This window comes from Callithrix jacchus, chromosome 13 (genome assembly GCF_049354715.1).
Source record: "Callithrix jacchus isolate 240 chromosome 13, calJac240_pri, whole genome shotgun sequence".
Classification (NCBI taxonomy): domain Eukaryota; kingdom Metazoa; phylum Chordata; class Mammalia; order Primates; family Cebidae; genus Callithrix; species Callithrix jacchus.
In genome coordinates, this window is record NC_133514.1 from 101,571,567 (window position 1) to 101,597,436 (window position 25,870).

Genomic DNA, 25,870 nt, shown 5'->3' on the forward strand with positions numbered 1-25,870 from the left:
GACCATGGGCTTCTCTAAAAAAAAAATTTTTTTTTGAGACAGAGTCTTTCTCTGTCACCCAAGCTGGAGTGCAGTGACATGATCTTGGCTCGCTGCAACCTCCGCCTCCTGGGTTCAAGAGAATCTCCTGCCTCAGCCTCCTGAGTAACTGGGATTACTGGTGCCTGCCACCACGCCTGGCTAATTTTTGTATTTTTAGTAGAGATGCGGTTTCACCATGTTGATCAGGCTGGTCTCAAACTCCTGACCTCAAGTGATCTGCCCACCTCAGCCTCCCAAAGTTCTGAGATTATAGGCTTGAGCCACACGCCCAACCTTAAAAACTATTTTTTAAAGCTATTCATGAGGTATGCCGTGAACAGGTATATAGTAAAAAATTGTGTCCCTTCCATTCTGCCGCTTAGTTACTCAGTCACCTTCACCAGAGGCCACCACCATTACCGACGGTTATTTTAGTTTTGAAGAGAGTTAAGGAACTCAGACCTAAAATGGAATTAGGAAAGCTATTTAACCTCATGGATAGAGACAGAGCCTGGAGCCAGACAGACTGTATTCAAAGCAAGGCTTTGCCTTCCTGATGTAGAGTCGGGCTGACAGGATTTATCTCATAGGGCTGTTGAGATAATGAAATGAGCCAACTCCTGCAAAGGGCTTAGCCCAGGCTGTGTACATTTCTACCTTCAATACTTCTGAACTGTGATTAGCTACTGGGCAGTGGCGCTGGTAGAGGAAGGTGGGAGGGAAGGGTGGGTCATATTTAATCCTTTCTGGGGAAAGCCCTAAGCCCTCACAACACCAAGGGTGGAAATCCCTGGGAGTTTGTTAGACATGCATGGTCTCAGGCCCCTCCCCACACTCGCTGAATCTTGACAAGCTCCCCAGAAGAGCAGCACTGTCCTGTATGAACCTAGAGTGCCTGAGGACTGGGCTGTGGCATCCCTGCCCCTGGGGAGATGGTGCTGCTGTCTTTTCACTGTAGACATGGGGCCTCAGACATTGCATGGTGAATGCTCATGACAAACACCACCTGCCCCCATCCCCTGGCTTCCTATTCCACATAGCGTCTCCTAAGCCCAATGACCTGTGACCTCGCAGATGAATGGAATGTGTCCTCTTTCGTCCTGTAGCTCCACAGTAACCTGAGAGATGGCCTGGAGGCAGGGTGGCATGTTGTTTTTAAAGTGATACAAGAGACATAGTGGAGACTGTCCAACAAGTGGCATGGCTGCCAGGATGCCAACTGGGACACTAAAGCCCTGGCAGTGGGGGCTGCCCAGCAGGACTGGCCACTGGAAATAAGGTCCAGAGGGCCGAGAGGCTGGAGGGGCTCATGGGTGACCAGGGCTGCTGTTTGCCACTTGCTCTAAACCAGCAGACCGTGGCTGAGAACACTGCCATACAGGAAGCCACCATTCCTCTAGAATGGAATGACACACGATGGTGGGGGAGGCATGCCATTAGACACTGTCCAAACCCACAGAATGTGCACCACCGAGAGGGAATCCTCATGTCAATCATGGGCTTTGGGTGATGGTGATGTGTCAATGTAGGTTCATCCATTGTAACAAATGCACCCTCTGTTGCGGTGTAGATAGTGGGGGAGGCTGTGTATTTGTGGGGACAGGACATGGAAGGGAAATCTCTGTACTTCTTGCTCAACTTCTCTGTGAACCTAAAAGTGCTCTAAAAAATAATCTGTTAAAGAGAATAAGAATTATATATATAAGAATTATATATATATGAACTATGTGTAGTGTGTCTATATATACACATGTATACATACTATGTACATACTACATATATATGTATATGTGTGTATATATACATACACACACGTACATACATATATGTATATACCTCTAGTTTGTCATTGGATCATCTGTAAAAGAGGAAAGAAAACCCACATTGAGGCCCAGGGCAATAGTTTTTATTAAAAAATTACAATAGAGTTGGATGCATGTAGTACCAGCTACTGGGGAGGCTGAGGTGGGAGGATTCCTTGAGCCCAGAAGCTTCCAGGCTGCAGCGAGCTACAGTCACACCACTGCAGCTTGGGTGACAAAATGATATCTCGTTTCTAAAAAAAATAAAAATCACAATGCCAACAGAAATCACTTAGAGCTGGACTGTCCAACCTGGGAGCCTCGAGCCACATGTGATTAGTGAGGCTTAAAATATGCCTAGTTTGAAGGAGGAACTGAATTTTTAATTTTAATTAATGTACATGTAAATTTAAAACTGATAGATGCGATTATCATATATGTTAGGAAAAAATCATATATGTTAAGAAAAAATTTTAATAGGTTTGGAACAATCTGGACATGTGAATCTACCCTTCCAACTTAATGTTGTGAACTCTAAATACAGAGCAATTATTTCCAAAGAATTATTAGCATCCAAATTGAGACATGCTTTGAGTGGAAAATATACACCAGAGTTTAAAGACTTAATACCAAAAAAATGTGAAATATCTCACAATTTTGATATTGTTTACATATTGAAAGGATATTTGGTTTCACTGAGTCAGAAAAATATATTATTAAAGTTCACTTCAGCCATATGATTTACTGTTTTTAAAATCTGGGTTCCAAAAAAAGTAAAAGACATAAGTGTCTTACCCTCATACACTGCTGCTGAGAAAGTAAAATGGCATGGCTGCTTAGAAAACCAGTATGGCAAGTCCTCAAAAGGTAACAGATAGAATTACCCAGCAATTCCACTCCTGTGTATTTACCCAAGATAATGGAAAACATGTGCCCACAAAAAAGTCTCATACATGAATGTTCGTAGCAACGTTACTCATAATGGCCACACAGTGAAAACCACCCAATGTCCATCAACTGATACATGGCTAAAACCAAACCTGGTATACCCATACAGTGGAATATTATTCAGCCTTAAAAAGGAGTGAAGTATTGATAGATGCTCCCACATGGATGACCCTTGGAAACATTACACTAAGTGAGAGAAGCCAGACACACAAAAGCCACCTACTGTATGATTACATTTATACAACATGTCCAGAATCAGCAAATCTACTCAAGACAGAAAGTATATTAGGACTTGCCACTGACTGGGGGAGGATGGGGAGAGGAAGTGACTGTTAATAAGTATGGGTTTCTTGCGGGTATAATGAAAGTGTTCTGAAGTTAAATAGTGGTGATGGTTGCATAACTTGTGATTGCACTTACAAAAAAACTACATATTTGCCTTGCATTAAATTTCTATTGGACAGCACTAATTTTAATGAGATAACCATTTTATTTCCTAACTGTCACTAGTGACGGTATAGAATTTGGCCAAAGTTAATGTGGGGAGATGTTTGCCCCTATCCACACCCCATGGGATGTGTGGCAGTATCTGGAGACATTTTTGATGGCAACAACTGGGGTGGGGGCGAGAGATTGCTGCTAGCCAGGGATGCTGCTAAACACCCTGCAATGCATGGGCAGCTGCCCGGAACAAGAATTACCTGGCCCACAGTATCAGTAGTGTGGAGACTGAGAAACCCTGCACTAAAGGCTGCTCAGAGGATCCCTGCCCCAGCTACTACCTCCTTTGCTCGGTCTTTGCTCCTTTGACTTTCCAGGGGTCTGATTCGGGGTGCGGCCTTCTCAGAAGACTCTCCCGGAGTCCCCCCCCATCACAGACATCCTGAGGCCAGGAGCTCATCCAGACACCAGTGATTCTGTGGACTTGGCAATGTTCTAAGCAGAGTCCTGAAAGGGCCCAGGGGTTCTGTAGTCAACTGGCTGTGGAGTCTCTGACTTGGGCCTTACCCTCTGAGGCTTCCTGAGTCCCCAAGTGTGATGCTTACTCTCAATGAAGCTGGCTTCGTATCAGGTAGATTGCCATTTTTCATATTGTTTTCTCTTCCACATCAGATTTTCTAAGCCAAGAACAACTGGAATTTGCAAAGTCTGCATGAGGAATGGGCTGCTTCTTTGATGCCTGAAGTAAAAACCCAAGGAAGGATATCCAGACTTGCCTTCAGGTACGTTATTTTCAAATTACCTACTCTGTCTCTGCTTCTGATGGCGGCTGTAACAAATCACCATGAATTTGGTGGCTCCTAACAACATAGATTTATCACTTTACGGTTTGGGAGTTTGGGAGAAGTCCAACATGAATGTTGCTGGGCTAAAATTAAGGTGTCAGAGAGGCCATGTCCTTCTGGAGGCTCTAGGGGAGTGACGTGGTTGGCCTGTGTCCCCAGCCAAATCTCATCTTGAATGTGGTTGGGCTGTGTCCCCACCCAAATGTCATCTTGAATGTGGTTGGGCTGTCCCCTGTCCCCACCCAAATCTCATCCTGAATTGTAATGCCCACAATTCCCACATGTCATGGGAGGGACCCAGTGAGGAGGTGATTGAATTATGGGGGCAGGTTTTTCCTGTGCTGTTCTCATGAAAGTGAGTAAGTCTCACAAAATGTGATGGTTTAAAAAATGGGAGTTTCCTGGCAAAAGCTCTCTCTTTGCCTGCTGTTGTCCAGGTAAGACATGACTTGCTCCTCCTTGCCTTCCACCATGATTGTGAGGCCTGCTCAGCCATGTGGAACTGTATGTCCATTAAACCTCTTTTTCCTCTGAGTCTTGGGTATGTCGTTATCAGCAGCATGAAAACTGACTAATACAAAAAGAGAATCCCTTCTGTCCAGCTTCTGGAGATGGTCCACATCTCTTGGCGAGTGGCCCTTTCACCACCTCCAAAGCCAGCACAGTAGCATCTTCAAATCTTTCTCTGACCGATGCTTTTGTCTACCTCTTCCACTTATAAGGACCCTTGGGACCAAGTAGGACCACCTGGGTAATCCAAGCTAATCTCCCCATGTCAGGGTTGATAACCTTAATCACATCTGCAAAGTCCCGTTTGCCATATTCACATCGGTAACATATTCACAGGTTCTGAGAATTAGAATGTGGATGCCTTTGGAGGGGATTTTTCTGCATACCATACTGTTAAGTGGGCATGGGCAGTCTACTGAAGGGGCTGGGGTCCCTTAGGCACACTTTGTTGCCTTCATTCCATAGGAAAAAGGAATATTCCTTTTCCAGAGTTGGAGAATTTGCCCAATCTGAATTCTCAGGTAGTTAGAAGCTGACTTTTCAGATCCTAATTCCCAGCGGACCTATGCCCCAGAATGACCAGTGAAAAATTTACTTTTCCATTTTTATATCTTTGAATAGTTTCACATGAATTACTGTGATTCAGATATTTTTGTATTATTTGGGGTTACAATGCTTCTGAAGTTGTCATACCTGCTGAGTTTAAATCCCCTCTAACAGGTGAACCTATCAGATCACATGATAATGTTCAACTCCACATTTACTGAGATCTCCTGTCAGATGAGCCCAAGAAAGCTCATCACTGACCCACAAGGAATTAAAAATCTGGCGGGGGAGACAAATAAGTATACTGCCAATCTAACCCCAGTGTGATGTACAGCAAAGGCTCTAAAGTCAGTAAAATAAAGAGCTATAGGACTGCTGGGGAGGGTGTGAGTCAGGGCTGGATGGTTATGTAAGGATGCTGAAATATTGAAAGGGTGGTGAAATAAGCAACATTGAACACTGGACCCTCAGGAATGGGTCAGAATCCTTTAAGGTCAAAACTAAGAGGGGATGTTCTCAGTGTTCTAGAGGACAGGAGATTCAACCTTAATGGTAGCTGTTAGAAAATTTTCTTAACTGAAGATCTGCCCCCACCCTGCACCCCCCCTCCACAGAAAGCAGACCCTGAGATAAGAATGTGGATACAGTGTTTATTCAGGAGATGATCCCAGAAAACATGGGGAGAAAGGGGAAATACAAGACACAGAAGAAAAACCACCAGGAAATGGGATATGAATGAATGACTGTGTTGCTGCTGTGGACAACAGGGGCCTGATCACAGGGATCCTCTAAGGAATCGTGTGATGAATGCCTTAGACTCACCCCACAGGAAGCTAGGGAGTCTAGGACATTGAGAGTCCCCATTGGTGGAGGACTCTCCTGACTTCCAGATACACTTTCTGGTGTGGTCAAGCAACGTCCCAGCTCATGAAGTTCTCAGGCTATGGGAGCTGTCAGGTGGTGGAAACTGCCTTCACCTGCAGTTGCAGGGAACCTAGGTGGACGGCATAGCTATGGGGCAGGGCATTATCAGCACCTGCCTTGGGAGCAATCGAATACTTTCATCAATAATCCGGATGTTGGGGCCAATCCATGGGTTCTTTCACCTGAGTTATTCTGACTCTACACTTAGTCAATACTCAGTAATCATCCTCACCTTCGCCCACTTCAGCCTGTGCTCTGTTGATCAGATTTTCTTATGAAACTTGAGTTCCAGTTTTGTCACTTACAGATAGAGGTGCCCTGGGCATGTTAATTAACCTCATTGAGTCTTGTAGGCCAGCTCATGGTATTGTTACATGGACTACCAGAAATGCCAAGGGTCGGGCATTAACATAGTATTTGAAACACACAAATATTCAATAAACGGTTATAATTTTGTGGATGATAACAACACTTGTTTCTCCCTACCATCAGTGTAGACTTTTGACCTGGCATAGAAGCTGAGATGATGATCTAAAAAGGCAACTCCAAGATGGTTTCATTTTCAGTCTTTTAAACTACAGAACTGACTGATGTGATTTGTGACTTGCTGCTTACTTTTGGTAAATAACAATTCCATTTCAGAAAAAGGCCTTACTAAAGCGTCAGTTGGTGTCATGCCATGAACACAATATCAACATCATCATTCATAAAACTTACAGTATCCCAGTGAACAGAGTAACCTCTGGTATAAATTAGGTATGCATGGAAGCTATTTTAGACTACAGGGATGCCCTTTAGTAGTTCACTACCTTTATGTACCAAATGGCTCCCAAGTTACCTGGAGCTGTGGATGTAAATTCTGAGAGTGAATTTATGTCTTAGCTCAGGCTGCTATCACTAAAGGCCATATATTGTGTGGTTTAAACAAGAGACATTTATTTCTTCTAGTTCTGGAAGCTGGGAAGTCCAAGATCAAGGTGTTTCTGATTGAGTTCTTGGTGAGGGCTCTCTTCCTGACTTGCAGGTGGCTGCCTTCTCATTGTGTCCTCAGATGGCAGAAAGAAGACAGGAAGCAAGCTCTCTGGTGTCTCTCCTTACAAGGGTTCTAATCCTGTCATGGGGCCCCAGCCTCATGACCTCATCTAAACCTGATTAGGTTAGGACTTCGACACATGAATTTTTAGGGGATAAAAACATTAGTCCATAGCGCCTTAGGATTACAGAGCGATACTCCCCCCTGGGGGAATTTGGCAGCTCATATGATACGGTCTTACCATATATGGTTCTAGAAATACAATAAGAGGAAATTTTATCCATATCTAGTGGCTTAATGTTTTTACAATACTCACTCATTTTTAGAGCCCTTGGACTTTGAGGGGCTCCTATCCAGCATCTAACTTTCAGTATCTATTCACGATCAGGCTATTCCCTCGGGGATCAAACAAAAACATTCTCTTGCTGTTTTTTGGTCTCGTAAGGGATTTTTTTAAAAAGCTATAGTATTATAATATACATACTATTTTTCCAGTAAAACAGAGTAGAGCTTATGTTGTAAAACAGCTAGAAAGGGGGAATAGAGACATTTTGTTTATAAAACTGTGAAATGTATTGTCAGTTACCCAAGGTAAGAGTGAAAGAAGTGGCTTTAAGACGGAGTCATTTAGGCTAGAATTGCCGTGAGGTATAAGGGCATTAAACTGGGAAAAATGACCAATACTGTAGCTTTGGTTCTGCCAATAAACAAATGGCGTGGCCACAGGCAAAGAGACTAATCCTTCTCTCGTGAACCTGTAAGTTTCTCAAGGGAAGAGACAACATATATATTGCTTTGAAATTGTTTCCAAGCATTTAAAAAATATCCTTAAATATTTTGAAGGCATGATTTTTAATGCCTTAATAGTCCAAAGAATATTGTACCATAATATATTTTATTATTCCTTCGTTGTTGGATTGTTCTCAGTGTTTCATTATTGTGAACCATGTTACAATAAAAACTCTTGTCCTAATGGCTCTATTTATACTTCTGATAATTTTATTAGGCTAATTACAGGGCCAAAATGTACATGTTAAAGGATTAGTAAATATCACAAATTTGACATCCAGAAGGGTTGTACTAATTTGCACTCTTGCCAGCAGTGTAACAGAAAAATCTGTTTCCACACAGTCTTCTTAGCATGAGGTACTATCACTTTAAGAACAGTCTCTGAACATTGAGAAAGGAAGGAAAGGAGAAAGGAATGGAGTTGATAAGTTTATGATGAATTTTGTGAATTGCATATTCGACGTCTTGTTCATTTTTTATAAGCTATTCATCTTTTCTTACATCACTTTCTTAGTACATCACAAGTGCTTTTCAAAGTATTTGTTTTTAATATCAGGTTATGGTGGGGGTTTTGTGCTACATTCTTATATCATCAGATTATCTTTTTTTTTTTCCTTTTATACTCGACTTCCTCACCTTGAGAGCCACAGACTCTTCCACTTTATTTGATATTTATTTTGGCAGCTGATGTAAAATTAGGCATTCACAGAACCTCAGTGCCTTGGAAATTTACAGAGCTTCATGTTTAACCCCTTCAGTTTATACTGAGGAAAGAGGCCCGAAGACAGGAAAAGAAATTACCCAGGATAAATACAGCTAGTTAGTACCAGAATCAGGACTTAAATCAAGGATCTCTAGCTCCCAGTTTATGTCTTCCTTCAAAAAAAAATTAGTTTTCAATAATATCAGAAAAAATAATTTCCTTAAAAATTTAAAACATGATTAATCACCTCTCCAAATGTTAGGTTTCTTGTTTCCTTCTCCAGAGTTAATCTTATCATTTTGAATGTATTCTTCCAGACCTAAAAAATAATTGTATGTGTTTATATATGTATAACAAATAACATATACTGCTATGGAATGGTTGGGTGGCATAAACTGTATCATATTGTATGTATTATTCTTCAATGTACCGTTCTTATTCTATGTTGTTTTGAGGTGTCCATCATTTGAGCCGGCCACATTTTATTTAGCCAGTTACCCATGAACATTTCCTTAGAAATGTTTCCTTAGAAACAATTCTACGACACTCATGATGTCACATGCTTCCTTGGGCCCTCGTGCAAGCCTCTCTCGAGTCAGTATTGAGAAGTGAAACTGCTGCATCATGGCTAATGACCTTTTCAGTTCTGAGAGATTTTGCCAAATTACTCTTTTACTGGCAATGTACTCACTTCCTTATAATCAGCTTGACATTATGCTTTTAATTTTTTATCTATCTGATGAAAGACGTTATATCTCTAAAATTCGTATTTTCCTAATTACTCCTAAGGTTGAGCATCTTCTTGCATATTTATTGTTCATTTATCTCTTCCATAAACCTCATATATATTTACCTTTTAAGAATAATTCAATTGTTAGGGGTGTTTTATCTATTCGATTTTTTTTTTTTTTTTTTTTTTTTTTTTGAGACGGAGTTTCGCTCTTGTTACCCAGGCTGGAGTGCAATGGCGCAATCTCGGCTCACCGCAACCTCCGCCTCCTGGGTTCAGGCAATTCTCCTGCCTCAGCCTCCCGAGTAGCTGGGATTACAGGCGCGTGCCACAACGCCCAGCTAATTTTTTGTATTTTTTAGTAGAGACGGGGTTTCACCATGTTGACCAGGATGGTCTCGATCTCTTGACCTCGTGATCCACCCACCTTGGCCTCCCAAAGTGCTAGGATTACAGGCTTAAACCACCGCGCCCGGCCCTATCTATTCGATTTTTATATACCTTGGAAAAATTATCTTTGTCTATTACAATGTCCTACATACAGAGGGTGTCACTTTAATTTTCTTTGTGGTATTTTTGTTCTATAGAAAAATTTCAATTTGATAAAATCAAAATTATTGATATTTCTTTCTCTTTCTTTCTTTTTATTTTGTTCTTCTTGTCCCAAGAAGATCCTATATCTCTCAAGATCATGAAAATCATTTTGAAAATTTTTTTCAGTACTTAGGAATTTTAACTCAGAGATCAAATAACAGCAGAGTTTATTTGGGGTCCATTGTAAGGCACTGACATTTTTCCCATATGGTGCTCATTGTGTCAGCATTGAAGTACTTGTCTCTTCCCTACAAGTTGAATGACTATTTCTATCCATAAACCAAATTCCAGGATTGGATTCTGTACTTTTTCCTCGGTTTGGTTTATCTATCTATCTACAGCACCTCCCACACTATCTTGATGACCACAGCTTTATCATTTGTCTTGATACAAGATTGGTTAGTTCAATGCTTTTTCCACCTCCTTTTAGAGATGCAAGTGTATCTTCTATCATAGCCAAAGAAGACCAATAAAGACCAAGAGAGGCCATGTCTCTGGCACTCAGCTCCAACAGCAGGCAGTAGTGAGGATTTGGTACAGGGACTAAAACCCACCTTACCGCCAAGTGACCCTCCTCTCACCAGCCTCCCCTGCTGCCACCCAAATTCCTGCCACTGAACTACTCCTCAAAATAAAACACAGCTGTAAAAGGCACACCTGTTTTGGATTAGTTACAATAAATCAGGATCTGTATTTATTTCAGTTCCCGGACAGGTGAAGAACAAGCTGCGTTTATACCAAGCCAATTAGGAAGCAGAAGAAAATTCTAACCAAGAGTTTTTGTTTTTCCTCTTAGGACAAAGGGGTTACACTCGAGGACTGTAAACTTCCTGTTGTTTCCAGAGTCCTGTGAATCTTTACAGAAATGCTGGAAAAGTTGTAGTACCGCTCTGGGTCCATCTAACTGAGCTCGTGGTTTCCAAACTTTAAAGCCCGAGAGAATCCTGGGACAGCATATTAAAAATGCAGGTTCAGGCCAAGCATGGTGACTCACACCTATAATCCCAGCACTGTGGGAGGCCAAAGCAGGGAGATCACCTGAGGTCAGGAGTTTGAGACTAGCCTGGCCAATACGGCGAAACACTGTCTCTACTACTAAAAATAAAAATAAAAATAAAAAATAAACCTGGGCACAGTGGCCGGCCCCTGTAGTCCCAGCTACTTGGGAGGCTGAAGCAGGAGAATTGCTTGAACCCGGGAGGTGGAGATTACAGTGAGCTGAGACTGCATAACTGCACTCCAGCCTGGATGACAGAGACTCTGCCTCTAATAAATAAATAAGTAAGAATAATAAAAATGCAGGTTCAGCAAGTCTGGGGTAAAACTTAGGGACCTGTGCTTTTTTTTAATCAGGTGATTCCAATGTAAACTGTTGAGGCCATCACTTTAAGACACTACCCTGCGGACTCCAAGCAGAGTCGAGCCACCTGAACATGAGACATCAAAATCCTCAGTGTAGTCTGTTTGCTGTGACAGGTTTCCATAATGAGTTAGCTCATGAGACTGGGCTACAGGGGAATGATGTCAGTGTAACCCACTTGCTGCATTGGTTCATATGCAATTTTTCCTTGGCAAAGGAAACCAGAGTAGCTGGAATAACAGAAAATTTAGCAGGAAAACAAAGTCTTTAAGTCAGCTTTTGCATTGGCAGCAGGGACCCTATTGAGTTGTATTTTAACAGAATTTCAAATGCAGCCCACTGTCGGGGGTCCTCTGTCCTAAGAAGCACACTGCAGGCCTGAGTGTCTAAGGACAGGTTGTGTGGCTCCCCAGGCCCACCTTAACAGCAGCCTTGCTGGCTCAGACGCCCACCTCTGTCTTCGAGGTCTCAGCACCCTCCACTGGCTCCATCTGGAAGCTCTTCAGCATCTCCACTCTATTATGTTGTGTGTGGTGTTGTTGGTTTTTGTTTTTGTTTTGTTTTGAGCCAAGGATTGCTCTGTCACCCAGGCTGGAGTGCAGTGGCACAGTCTTGGCTCACTGCAGCCTCAACCTCCCTGGGTTCAAGGGAACTTCCCATCTCTGCCTCCCAAGTAGCTGAGACTACAGGCATGCGTCACCACGCCCAGCTAATTTTTTTGCATTTTTAGTCAAGACATAGTTTCACTGTGTTAGCCAGGATGGTCCTGATCTCCTGACCTCGTCATCTGCCTGCCTTGGCTTCCCAAGGTGCTGGGATTACAGGCATGAGCCACTGCACCAGGCCCTATATTGTGTGTGTTTTTAATATCTGCCATGGTGGCTTCCTGCCAGCCTGGGTCACCTTTCTGGATAGTCCAAGTGAGCTTCCTGGGCACATTTCTGATTTTGTTAGTTTCAGGTTTCAAAATGGTTTGTTTCCTAAGTAACCTATTGGGGATGCTAATTTTCTCCAAATCCCTTAGACTTTAAGTGTGTGATTTTTCAGAATGTGAGGAGTTTCTGGAATGCATATATTGTACTAGGGAAGGAAAGCCTTATGTGTGAAGAATACCCATTGCTTCTGTTTGAAAAGTAATATCAAATAACCTGATGCTCTGTTCCTTGGCTAGGATTATGGGAAATCAGGGGCAAAGATTCCAGAATCCCCAAGAAAGGTGCATCACAAGCTGTATAGCCTTTAGCTCTCTGCAGCCCTATTTGGCAGAGGTGGAACTTGGAGCGCCCCACCCCCTACCCACCAGGGTTTAGCTCCATGTGGGCTCCAGGACTCTCAGCCACGGCTGTGCCTCCGTTACCCAGGGTCAGCTGGAACTTCCATAAGGGCATGCACGCCTGAACTCTACCCTACATCTACTGAAATAAGGACCTCTGGGGTGGGGCTTGTACATCTGTATACAGTTGGCCCTCTGTGTCCGTGGGTTTTACATCTTGGATTCAACCAACCATGGACTCAAGAAATTTGGGGGAAAAAATTGTGTCTTTACTGAACATGTACCAACTTTAAAAATGGTTATTCTTAACAATTGAGTATAACAACTCACATTGTATTAGGGGTTATGAGTAATTAGAGATGACTTGAAGTGTACAGCAGGATGTGTATAAGTTATTTGCAGATACTATGCCATTTTATATCAGGGACTTGAGCATCCTCAGATTTTGGTATCTGAGGGGAGTCCTGGAACCAATCCCCCACAGATACCAAGGGACAACTCTATTTAGAAGTAACAAGCCAGGCACAGTGGCTCACGCCTATAATCCCAGCACCTTGGGAGGCCAAGGTAAGAATATCGCTTGCGCCCAGGAGTTCAAGACCATCCTGGCCAACATGAAAAAACCCCATCTCTATTAAAAATAGAAAAATAAGCCAGGTGTAGTGGTGCGTGCCTGTAGTCTCAGCTTCTCATGAGCCTGAGATGGGAGGATCACCTGAGGTCCAAGCTACAGTAAGCAGTAATCGGACCACTGCACTCCAGCCTGGGTGACAGAGACCCTGTCTTAGGGGAAAAGAAAGTTTCCACATGGTTCTGCCGCTCAGCTAAGGTTCTCAACCTTGGAAAGATAAAGAAGCACTTGGCAGCTTTTAGTGTTTCCGATGCCCACACTGCAGACCAAACCACATCAGAATCTCTAAGGGCAGAACCCAGGCAGCTGAGTGTTCTAAAGCTCCCAGGTGATTCCACACAGAGCTGGGGTTGAGGGCGTGGCTTTGGGGTACTTTCTAATCTGAGAAGGATCCTATACTCTGTAGACCAGGACTATTGGAACTTCCATGTATGTATGAATCTCCCAGGAATCTGGTTGAGAATGCAGATTCTGATTCAATAGGTCTGTAGCAGGGCTTCTGAGCCTGCATTTTTACCCAGCTGGCCCGGGACCACACCATGAATCACAAAACTGCAGGTACTAATGACTCTTTATTAATTATTTAACCCTGACCAATGATCATACCTGCAGTGAGCCAGGACATTAAACTGCAGGTCCAGGACAGTTAATGGTATTTGACAGAAGTGGCACAGCCGGCTTTGTGATTAAAAAGAAAACAAATGTTTGTGTTCCTCCCTGGGTCAGCTAAGGAATGGTGCTGACAAGAGGCATGCTGGACGCCTGTAAGAGAGGAGCGATTTGAAACTTGGGCCCTTCCCATAATCAGCTGAGATCTGACTTATCGGCTCTCTGGAGTCGCTGTTTTAATAGTTGTTGTTTTGAGAGAATACAACTTAGGACAAATGAACTCAAGATCTTAGGTTGTTCTTAGATGATGGGAGCACTGTATTACAAGATGGTTTAGATCAGCTGCTTTTCTTTTTTTTTTTTTTTTTTTTTTTGAGACGGAGTTTCGCTCTTGTTACCCAGACTGGAGTGATATGGCGCGATCTCGGCTCACCGCAACCTCCGCCTCCTGGGTTCAGGCAATTCTCCTGCCTCAGCCTCCTGAGTAGCTGGAATTACAGGCACGCGCCACCATGCCCAGCTAATTTTTTGTATTTTGAGTAGAGACGGGGTTTCACCATGTTGACCAGGATAGTCTCGATCTCTTGACCTCGTGATCCACCCGCCTCGGCCTCCCAAAATGCTGGGATTACAGGCTTGAGCCACCGCGCCCGGCCTATTTTTCTATGCCCCAAAACCGTTTACCAGAGCCCTGTGATGTGTCTGCCTGTTCCTGGGTGGCCATGAAGATTTTCAGGCTGCCACAGACTCTCCGCCTGCACCGCCTGCCTACCAACTAGCCTGAACTTAGATTAACATGAAGTTTCACACCACATCTGCTCAAATCTACTTGGCATAAAAGAAGTAAATGTTCTGCTGTTACTTAAAACACAACTGGGAATTAGTGGGCTATGGCGGCAGCTTGCCACCTTTGAAGGCATGAACTCTCAAGGCGTGAATACCTGTATCATTTAGTAGGAACTGCTGGACTTGAACATCAAGGCCTCTTTCTCTAGGTCTCTATCACCCCCAGCTTTCTGTTTAAATCAGTCAATCCTCAGATTGTGGGCAAATCCAGGAAAGATGATACATCTAGACTTGCTCATTCTTTCCTAACAGCACATAATAGTCCTATTGATTAACTAGATGCCTCTTAGAAACCAAAACACCCTTGGTTTCGTCAACCTTTAGATCAACTGGGTCTGATCATCTGTTCAGTCCCACAGGTTCATGGGGACACCTATTTCCTGTTATACTCCCAGCTCCTGGCTGTGAGGCTGATGTTCTCCTGGCCACTGTAAAATCCCTGGGAGGAAGTGACCATAAGCTTTCCCCTGACCTCAAAGAGGAGATGAGACCTTGACTTTCTTTCTTTCCTTCTTTTCCTTCTTTCTTTCCTTCTTTTCCTTCCTTCCTTTTCTTTTTCTCTCTTTCATTTTCTTTTCTTTCTCCTTCCTCCCTTCCTTTCTCTCTTTCTTTCTCTCCCTCCTTTCCTTCCTTCCTTTGTTTCTCTCTCTCTTTCTTTCTTTCCTTTCCTTTCCTTCCTTCCTTCTTTCCTTCCTTCCTTCCTTCCTTCTTTCTCTTCTTTCTTTCTCTCTCTCTCTCTCTCTCTCTTTCTTTCATTCGTTCTTTCCCAGAGTCTTACTCTGTACCCCAGGCTACGGTACAGTGGTGTGATCTCAGCTCACTGCAACCTCCACCTCCCCAGTTCACATGATTCTCCTACCTCCTGAGTAGCTGGGATTACAGGCAAGTACTACCATGCCTGGCTAATTTTTGTATTTTTAGTAGGGATAGAGTTTCACCATGTAAGCCAGGATGGTCTTGAACTCCCAGCTCAAGTGATTCGCCCACCTCAGCCTCCCAAAGTGTTAGGATAACAGGCATGAGCCACTGCACTTGGAAAACCCTTACATCTTCCTTAAGAACTTACCGGGTGCCTGGCACTATGCTAAGTTCTCTTGTTAAACATAGGTTCAAAGCCTTAGCAATAAATGATGCTAGAAAATTGAACATCCACAGGAAAAAAAAAGAACCTTAACCTAAACCTCATACGTTCTACAAAAATCAACTAAAAACAGATCATAGGCTTCAAACGTAAAGCATAAAGCAATAAAACCTAGAGAAAGACCAGAGCAGAAAGAAGATCTTCAGGATGTAGGGAAAGGCAAAGAGTTTTTAGACTTGACACCAAAAGTAAAATCCTTAAAAGGAAAAACTGATGATTAGACCTCATCATTTCATTAGAATGAAAAGCTTTTGCTTTACGAGAGGCTACATAAAGAAGATAAAAAGACATACTACAGACAAGGAGAAAATATCTGTAAACCAACAAAGGACTACTCTCTAGAATGTATATAGAAGTCTCAAAATTCAACCATAAAATAACAATCCAGTTAGGAAATGGATTTAACAGACATTTCACCAAAGACAATATACAATTGGCAAATAAACACATTTTAAAATGTTCAAAATTAGTAACTATTAGGGAAATGTGAATTAAAAAGCACAATGGGATATCACCACACACATATCAGAAAGTCTGGAATAAAAAGAAAAATGACAACATCAGCTAGGTACGGTGGCTCAAGCCTGTAATCCCAGCACTTTGGGAGGCTGAGGCAGGCAGATCACCTGAGGTCGGGAGTTCGAGACCAGCCTGACCATCATAGAGAAACCCCGTGTCTACAAAAAGATACAAAAATTAGCTGGGCATGGTGGCTCATGTCTATAATCCCAGCTACTTGGGAGTCTGAGGCAGGAGAATTGCTTGAACCCAGGAGCGGGGGTTGCAGTGAGCCGAGATCGCATCATTGTACTCCAGCCTGGGCAACAAGAGTGAAACTCTACCTCAAAAAAAAAAAAAAAAAAAAAAAAAAGACAACACTAAATGCTGGTGAGGATTTTGAGAAACTGAGCCCTCATGCATTGCTGATAGGAATGTAGAAAGGTACAGCCTCTCTCGAAAACAGCTGGACAGTTTCATTACAAACTAAATATGCAACCCCTATATGACCCAGCAATGACAGTCCTGGACATTGGTCCCATAGAAATGAAGACTTATGTTCACACAAAAGTCTGTACATAAATGTTTTAGCCATAAGAGCAAAAAACTGGAATCAGCCCAAATGTGCTTCAACCAGTGAAAGACTAAGCAAACTGCCTGGAATATTAATAAGCAATAAGAAGGAATGAACTTTTGATACACACAAGTTGGATGAATCTCAGGGAATTATGCTAAATTTCAAAAAAAAATCTCAAAAACTTATATACTCTATGATTCCATTTATGTAACACGTTTGAAATAACAAAAGTTTAGAATTGCAGGACAAAATAGTGGTTGCCAGGGGCTACTGAAGGGGGAGGAGGAAGGAGGTATGTCTGGTTATTAAGGGCAACACAAGGGATCTTTGTGGTAATGGAATTGTTCCATATCTTGACTCTGGTAGTGGATACAGAAACCTACATAGGTGATAAATGTCTGTAGATCTTAATACACACATAGTACAAGTACAAGTACAACTGGGGAAATCCAAATTAGATCAGCAGATTGTATCAATGTTAATATCCTGGTTATGACATTATACAATTGTTTTGTAAAATGTCACCATTGGACCATTAGGGGAACCTGGGCAAAGTGCACTGCCATCTCTCTGAATTATTTCTTACAACTGCATGTGAACTGCAATTATCTCAGTAAACATTTCAGTTAAAAAAATGTAATAAAACCATTTGTAAATGGTATAGATCTGCTAATGAATTCTCTTAGAAACATTATACTTAGTGTATTCTGGTCCTTTGTGTTTAACTCTAAATTGAGCATTAAGGGAATGCAGTATTATATATATGTGTGGATATAAAATATATCATATATATATATATATATATTTTTTTTTTTTTTTAAGAGATGGGGTCTTGCTATGTTGCCAAGCTGGTCTTGAACTCCTGGGCTCAAGCAGTCCAACTGCCTTGGTCTCCCAAAGTGCTGGGATTACAGGTCTGAGCCCCCGCACCTAGACAGGAATGCAGTATTTTAATTGGAACTCTACCGACACTTTTGTCTAGAGGTGTGTTGCCATTTTTATCTTCTATAAAACTTTTGTCCCAAGAATGTCAGGATTACAAAGAACGAGGATGAGAATGTCATGGGTTGCTCCGAAAGGAGGAATTCCAGTTAGGAGTGAGTAGAGCAACTCAAAGCACCTTACAGGATCTCAGTCTTGAAGCAGCAGGTAGGCTGAGCTAGAAACAAGGTAGAGAAAGGAATTTCAGAAAGGAAGATGGACCATCCACTACATGTTTTCCAGGTGAGGAAACCAGCTTGTACCCCTGCTTTGCCTCCCAGAGATAGACAGAGGCAAAGGTTAGAAAGTCCTGAGTGCTAGGTGAATATGGTAAGAGCTTCCTGAATCTAATTAGCAATTTTTCAGAGATCATGAAGCACTAATAAAGCAAAGTTGTATGTAAATCACCAGCATTCACAAGGGAACCCAAATGCAAGACTTAGATGGTTCAGAACAGGGGTCCCCAACCCCCAGGCCATGGACCAATACTGGTCTGCAGCCTGTTAGGAGCTGGGCCACACAGCAGCAGGTGAGCAGCAGGGCACAAACCCTATTGTGAGTGGTGCATGCGAGGGATCTAGGTTGCATGTTCCTTATGAGAATCTAATGCCTGATGATCTGCAGTGGAACAGTTTCATCCTGAAACCATCCCTGCCCCCTTCTGGCTATGGAAAAATTGTCTTCCACAAAACCAGTCCCTGGTGGCAAAAAGTTTGGGTACTACTGGTTTAGAACAAACTAGCCCATACCCAGGGCCAAAAGAGTAACTAATAGGAAGCATGTCCTATTAGCAGAGAGTTGGCCTCAGCATCTTTTATGTGAAGGCAACCAAAGAATGTACTCAGGAAAATAAAGGCCATAAAGTGGTAGACACCAATGATCATTAGAATCACACCTAACTATACTTGGCATTTACCCTAGTATTGTATGGCTACTTATCCAGTCTATAACTGATTGCCTATTACATGGCAGGAGTACTCTAGGGACTTAGGATACATCAGCAAACAAAATATACTGAACAAATTCCCTTTCATCATGGAGCTCAATTCTGTGCTTAGTGCTGATTCTGGATCAGGAAGATTCTTAACTACCAGAGCCCAAGAACACATTTCCTTACTGTACACTTGCGATCCCATGACCCCAAACAGAAATGCAACTCCCTCTGGGGTGAAGCTAGGCAGCTGTGCAGGAGCAAAGACATAGCACTTCTGATTTAAGAGGGAAGATGATCTTACCCCAGTGTGGCTGCTGAGAAACTTAAGATGGGCAGACTGTCAGGCCTTGCCTCTGAGTTGGACTGGGAAAGCAAGCTCAAAACCAAGGTGAGAGAGTTGGCGGTGTGACTCTTGAAGATGGTTCAAGTTAGCCTGGGGTACCCTCTCTGTTTTCCACTCCCAAACTGGGATTAACTTTATAATCTTCCATAAATGTAGAGAAACTGGGGGCTTTCCAATATTAGCTTGGATAGGTACTATTTCAGGACAAATCACAGTAAGATGGCCTTGCACTGTAAAAGAGAGAAAGGGAGACAGGAAGGGAATACACCTGGAGATGGACATTCAGGCAGGAGATAGTCTACACTATGGCCTTGTTCTTAGAACATTAGCGAGATGGAGTTTTTCTCAGTATGCTGAAAACAATATGCAGACGAAGAGACAATACTAGGAGGTAAACGACTGAAGGCACCTAAAGGTAAGTGAATCAGGCAAGACTCAAGAGTGGGCACATTTGGCCAGGCGTGGTGGCTCACGCCTGTAATCCCAACATTTTCAGAGGCTGAGGTGGGTGGATCACCTGAGGTCAGGAGTTCAAGACCAGCTTGGCCAACATGGTGAAACCATCGTCTCTGCTAAAGATACAAAAAATGAGCCAGGCATGGTGGCATCGTGTGCCTGTAATCTCATGTACTCAGGAGGCTGAGGCAGGAGAATCACTTGAACCCAGGAGGTGGAGGTTGCAGTGAGCTGAGGTCATGCCACTGCACTCCAGCCTGGGAGACAGGGTGAGACTCCATCCCCCTACCAAAAAAAAAAAAAAAAAAAAAAGTGGGCAAATGTATTACTATAATCCCCAACCCAGGATTTTTAACCATTTCAAATTTTTAGCTCCCCACAAGCCTCAAATGTCTGAGAATAAATATTTAAAATGTCTTTTGAATTTGTTATGGAGAAGTTCACCTATCTTTTTGTGAACAGCATTATTCTTTAAAACAGTTGAATTTGGTTCCCAACGACCCCCAGTGCTTCTGTGTCACACCTTTGATGATAGTGAGCCATTTGTTGTAAATTTGGCTCCATTGTATACGTGTATAGAAAATATAGGTATCTCCCACAACTAAATAGAAACTTTTCGCATGGGTAAAAGAATCTCATATATGCCAGTCCCTGTGGCAACATTTCCCTGTTTTAATCAAAGAAAAATAAACAACACTGATAGAAAGATCCTAGTTCTAATTTCAGGCTGCACAGAACTGCTTGCAATCTACAGCTTCCACTCACATTCCTGGTTGTCTCTTGGGAGAGGGGTCAGCTCTCCTACTGACCACTGCTTGCAATGTACAGCTTCCACTCACATTCCTGGTTGTGTCTTGGGAGAGGGGTCAGCTCTCCGACTGACCACTGCAAAGTGAGAAATGGTCTCACCACTTGCAAAAAGGCAAGCTCTTCAGTTTGCTTTCTGAACAGCAATGTTCATGGTTCCGAGCTAATTGTCTTAGTCACGCCGCAGAGCACAGGTTGGACCTTGAGCTGATACCTGATGCAGTGGGTGTATAGTGATGAATGTGTGTGTGAGTGTATAAGGCAAAGAGTTCCGTGAGACTTTCCATAGGGTGCATAAGATAGATGACCTGGGTCCCCAGAAATGGCCCATTTGACTTGACTGCCTTGCTAGTAAACAAGGGAGCCAGGGCTCTCCATGTCAGAATTCAGTTTAGGGCACAAGCTGAGGATAATGAAGCGGGCTCTTCCCTCCAGCTCTTTGAAATTTTGGGCAGATGAATGAGATAGAAACCGTCTTTCACAGTGGTGGGTCTAAAACTGATACCGTCAGTAAATAGCCCCTTCCCTTCCACTGTACTCCTTTTGAGCTATTTTATCACCTTCCCCTACCTTTAAGAATAAAAGTAATTTGTCCAATGAAACACACTTTGAGTGGACAAATAACTACAAAAAAGCACTCAGCTGAGCAAGGAAGAGCATTTTACAAATGGAAAAAGAAATGCCACATTTATCAACAAGAAAAAATGAACATTGACACTCTGTTTTGTATTAACATATGCTTATCGTGGGCATGAAACTGTGGTCCTCGTGTGTGAGCTGCTAAGTGGCATGTGTGTGAGATGGCTGGATAGGAGAACCTGGCTCTCCTGTGAAAAGTATAAACGTGGCTTTTACCTGGCTGCTTTGGCCAGCAGAACAGAACAGTTTGCTCAGTCAACAGTTACCTAAAATCTGGAGATTTTTAGATTGGCTCTTTTATGACTAGATCTTTAGAAATTCATGTATCAATTTTTTAATATTTTCACAGTTAAGTCACTTTGCATTGGGAATATTTTATTTTCTTTGGAATATATCTATTCTTCTATAAAAACAATACTAGGTTTCTACTACAAAGTTGGGGAAAAGGGGAATACAGAATATAGTAAAAATAATTGACAACCTTTCTTAGGTATTTATTTACAAAACTCAAATCTTGCCCATACTACATCAGTCCAAAGCTCATTTGGGACCCTTTAAACTGAAAATATCATAAAAAATGTAAGTTCTGTATCAAGCACAACATCTTTTGTGCATTGATTATTCCCATAAATTGAATTTCATCTCTTTATACTCCCAAATCAGTAATAAGGGAAAACAAATTTATTTCTTGGCAGCTTTTTTTTTAGCCTCTTTTATACTCTGTTTTAAACAAAATAAGACAAACATCCAATCAAAAGCACCCCACCAATGTAGCAAAAGCTACTCTGCCTACCTTCCCTAACGCCACAAAAAAAGTGAATTCTACGAGTCTTTCAGACACACTGAAGTCTTTCATTCATACTACAAATTCTGACTAAAGCCAAGATCTATCATTTTCAGAGTACCCCCTGCAAATGACTAAAAACAATTTTTTTTTCTTTTTCCCTTGAAGGCTACACCCAAAACATTTACTTGAGAAACTTTCTGAATAGTGGAATTGCCTGATAAAACACATGCAGCAGACAAAATATCAGATTTCTTTTTCCAGCTGTCCAGAATCCCATTAGTGCCTCTTACTTCTATCAGTCTTTTGCTATAATTAGGATGGCTTAGGGTTTATCTGGGTCTTTTTTCAAAACCAGATTTCCTTCCTGGCAGCAGCAGCTGTCATGCACAAGTACCCTGAGGGTGTTGGGAGACTTATTTTGATTTACATTATGGTACAGCAATCATGAATGTGAAGTAAAGACACACACACACACACACACACACACACGCGTGCGCATTCATTTTATCTCGTAATTTCTTTAAAGGAAAAACCTTACCTGAGGATGATCTCTCCAGTCTGGAACCTGGCTTGTTTCAAATAGAGTATTAACGTGCATTCCTTCTCCTTTGCAATTCATGTTCCCTTCTTTGGAGAGTGAGTCTGTTGAAGTTTGAAGGGTTTTTGCTTCCTGCTCTGCCTGGGTTGAAATAGCACATTCTCCTGCATCAGCATGGGAATTCCAATCTGTCACTGCTGCTGTGGCATGAGAAGTCTCTCTTTTATCACTCTGGGTTAGTGGGTGCTTAGCAGATTCCTTGGCATAGCAGAGACGAAGGGTACCTTCTGTTGTACTTTCTCTCAGGTTGGCATTCGGCTTCTTGGGACTTTCCTTCATTCCCGGCCGCCTTCCCCTGGCAGGTTTCTGTGAACCCCTCTTGTTCCGTAAGTCTTTTTCTCCCACTCTCTTCTCAGCTCCAGTCTCCCAACACTGGCTCATTCCCGAGTTTTCCAACTCACCAGACAAGGGCTTCATCTCTGCCTCTCTTACGGATTCATCCATGTTGAGCAGATTGTCACTGGCGAATTCTTCTCTTGCTTGGTGGCTGTCTCTGGTTTCTCCTTGAATTCCCAGATAATCATTTTCAGCAGCCTCAGGAGCAGTGGGGAGTTTATATCTCCCCAGTTCTGTCACTGAAGACGTCCCATCCTGGTGAGGTCCCAAAGTGAGAGTCATCCCTGTTTGTGGGGATGAGGGACCCTGCTTGGAGGCTCTGCCACTCCTCACCCCAACTTCTTGGGGTTGTGAGTGATGACCACAGAAGCCAGCAGTGGCAACCATAGGCCCAGCGTCACCCGACACCCAAGGCCCACAACCCATTCCACTGAGGAAATGCTCACACCCACCCAGGCAATGCTCACTGAATTCCATCTCTTCGTCATCGCTTTCTAATAAAAAAACATGCTCAGTCCCCAGCAGGTTCCTTTGCCAAACTGCATTAGAGTAATCCGTCATAACATCGGAACATTCCAGATACTCCAAGTCATCATCTGAAAACTCCTCAGTGTAGGTTAGGGTTATCTCTGGGCAAAGTTCATAGTCACTGTCAGAGTCTTCACTGGAAACCTGTGGGCTGGGTTGTTTGCTGACCAGAGCACTGTCACCTGGGTAAATGTACGCAGTTGCCTCAGACAGCGGGAGGCTGAGGCTAATGTATTTCTGTACTTTGGGATTTTGCTGACTAGAGTATAAGCTTTCATCCTGAGGACCATCCTTATTCAGGCCACCATCCGTGAACTTTGATGCCGTGGAATGCACTGTCTTAGGGCAGCATCCGTCTTGTTTTTCGTAAATATGGCTTGAATTAAGAAAAAGCAACCCATCTGCAGTTTCTTCTGTGTCACTTGGATCACAAGCCTCTCCAGTTTGCCTTGTTCCTTTAACACCCAAGGCATTTTCAGAACCAGACACACTAACGTCAAGATTGGCCAATGACTGGAGGGAGTGTGAATGGTGGGATTTGGAGGGGGAGGAGTCAGCTGACCTGGGAGTTCCCGGGGAGATGCTTTCTTCTTCCTTATAAGAATGTTCCTTCTCAGCAATCTGGTTTGCACCTTCTTCTTCATATGTCCCTGTTTCATGTTTCCAACCCATTTCCCTGTCATCTTCCAGGTTAGGAGACAGTTGTGGGTTCTCTGACAAGCACTCAACCTCAACAGAAGCAGAACAGCAGATCATTCCAAAAGAGTTTTTAGCCGAGATTTGATAGACAGCAGCATCACTTCTGGTACAGCTAGGACGAAGAGAATATGCAGATAAGTTTGCCACATTTAGACATGCATGCCAACATTTTCACACCGTGGCACACAGAGAAAATGACCGTCATTTTACTGCATGTTCAAGGAGATCTGTGACCTCCCTGGAAAAGAGTTTGTGGCCGAAGGCAACTGACCTCTGGGCTCTGGTGCCCTAGTGCTGAGAATCCTAGGCAGCTCAGCATCCTCTCTTGAAACTCCCCAACACTGCCTCAAACGGAAAATGCTGAGGATTGCGCCATGACAGTTTACAAGTGCCACGGCAATGACAGGAAATTACTTTATATGGTCTAAGCGGGGAGAAACCCTCAGTTCCAAGAATTGCCCACCCCTTTCTTGGAAAACTCATGAATAATCTACCCCATGTTCAGCATATCATCAAGAAATAACCATAAAAATGAGCAACCTGCCCGGGCACATGGTGGCTCATGCCTATAATCCCAGCACTTTGGGAGGCTGAGGCGGGCGGATCACCTAAGGTTGGGAGTTTGAGACCAGCTGACCAACATGAAGAAGCCCCATCTCTACTAAAAATAAAAAATTTGCTGGGCATGGTGGTACATGCCTGTAATCCCAGCTACTCGGGAGGCTGAAGCAAGAGAATCACTTGAACCCGGGAGGCAGAGGTTGCAGTGAGCTGAGATTGCACCACTGCACTCCAACCTGGGCAAAAAGAGTGAAACTCCACCTCAAAAAACAACAAAAAAAAGAGCAACCCGGGAGGGCTGCTCTGCCTATGGAGCAGCCATTCTTTTCTTCCTTTACTTTCTTAATAAACTTATTTTCACTTAAAAAAAGAAAAAGGAAATGCTGAGAACTACTTAGATGAGTAGGGAAAATGTTTTATATTCTGATTTCTTCTTCTTCTTGACCTTTATGTCATTTTTATATTATGGGAATTTGAAAAGCATTATTTTTCTAGAGTGAGACATTGTACACAAATATGCAAAATATTAATTCTTCATGTGGTGGAATAGTACAGAGAGCCCTCAAATCTTTTGAAGAGTCTGCTAAGAGGATGTGATTCTTGTCAGAGGCCATAAAGATAATCATGATAGGATTATATATATGAAGAACAGTGCTGTTTCCTTTTTAATTTAATGTGACTAAAAGTCTAAACCACAGCCCGTGAGCCCCACTGGCTGGCAACCCATGTCCACGTGGCATTCTGACTCACATAGATCAGGCCCAGTTTTCCACTTTGTCCCAGCAGGGGATGAACAGAATCCTGGATCAGAAGCCTGCTCTCTCAGTTCGGGAGGAACAGTGCTCCTGTGGCTCCTCCCATTGTTGATCAGAGCCACATGGAGCCCGCAGCCTGACCTGCTTGACTGGGTCCTTTCCCGCCTGCATTTTGTATGTTACACCCTTATTAATCTCATTAGACCTCATTGTAATTGTAATATTGCTGACCTCACTCTATGCATCAGCCAGCCCAGAGGTATTTTTAGAAGGTGGGGGCTGTGGGTCTGGCTTGGTCTGAGAGGTAATACTTAGATTTTTATTGACTGTTCTTTGTGTGAAATACATATAAATCTCTAACCCAGGAAGGGTCAGTGTTAGACACAGACAGATATAACATGGTCATCCTTTCTCTTCCCCACTGAAGGGACCCCTTGCCTCTACATCCTGTATGTACTCATAACACTCAAGAGGTGGGTGCCAGCTCATAAACACTCTTGTAGAGGTAAGGAGTCCCTTACCTCTACAATCCTATATGTACTTCTCATTTTCAGAAGTAAGAGACATCTAATCCCAATTTTATTAATGTCTTGTTGAGTTGGCAACCTGGCTCCTGGGTAGAAGC

The 25,870-nt window shown here is 42.9% G+C and overlaps 1 protein-coding gene across 4 annotated transcripts in view; it reads right to left on the minus strand.

The window, feature by feature from the left end:
• ALPK2 (alpha kinase 2) overlaps positions 1-25,870 on the minus strand; it is a 138,614-nt gene that overhangs the window by 66,780 nt on the left and 45,964 nt on the right. For all 4 annotated transcript variants that reach the window (XR_013525930.1, XR_013525931.1, XR_013525932.1 and 1 more), the window contains exon 4: positions 22,307-24,041. Coding sequence is in view for 1 of the 4 variants with exons in the window: in XM_035271217.3 (XP_035127108.3) it covers positions 22,307-24,041 (1,735 nt within the window). In the remaining 3 variants the exon portion in view is untranslated. The remainder of the gene's footprint in view (positions 1-22,306; positions 24,042-25,870) is intronic.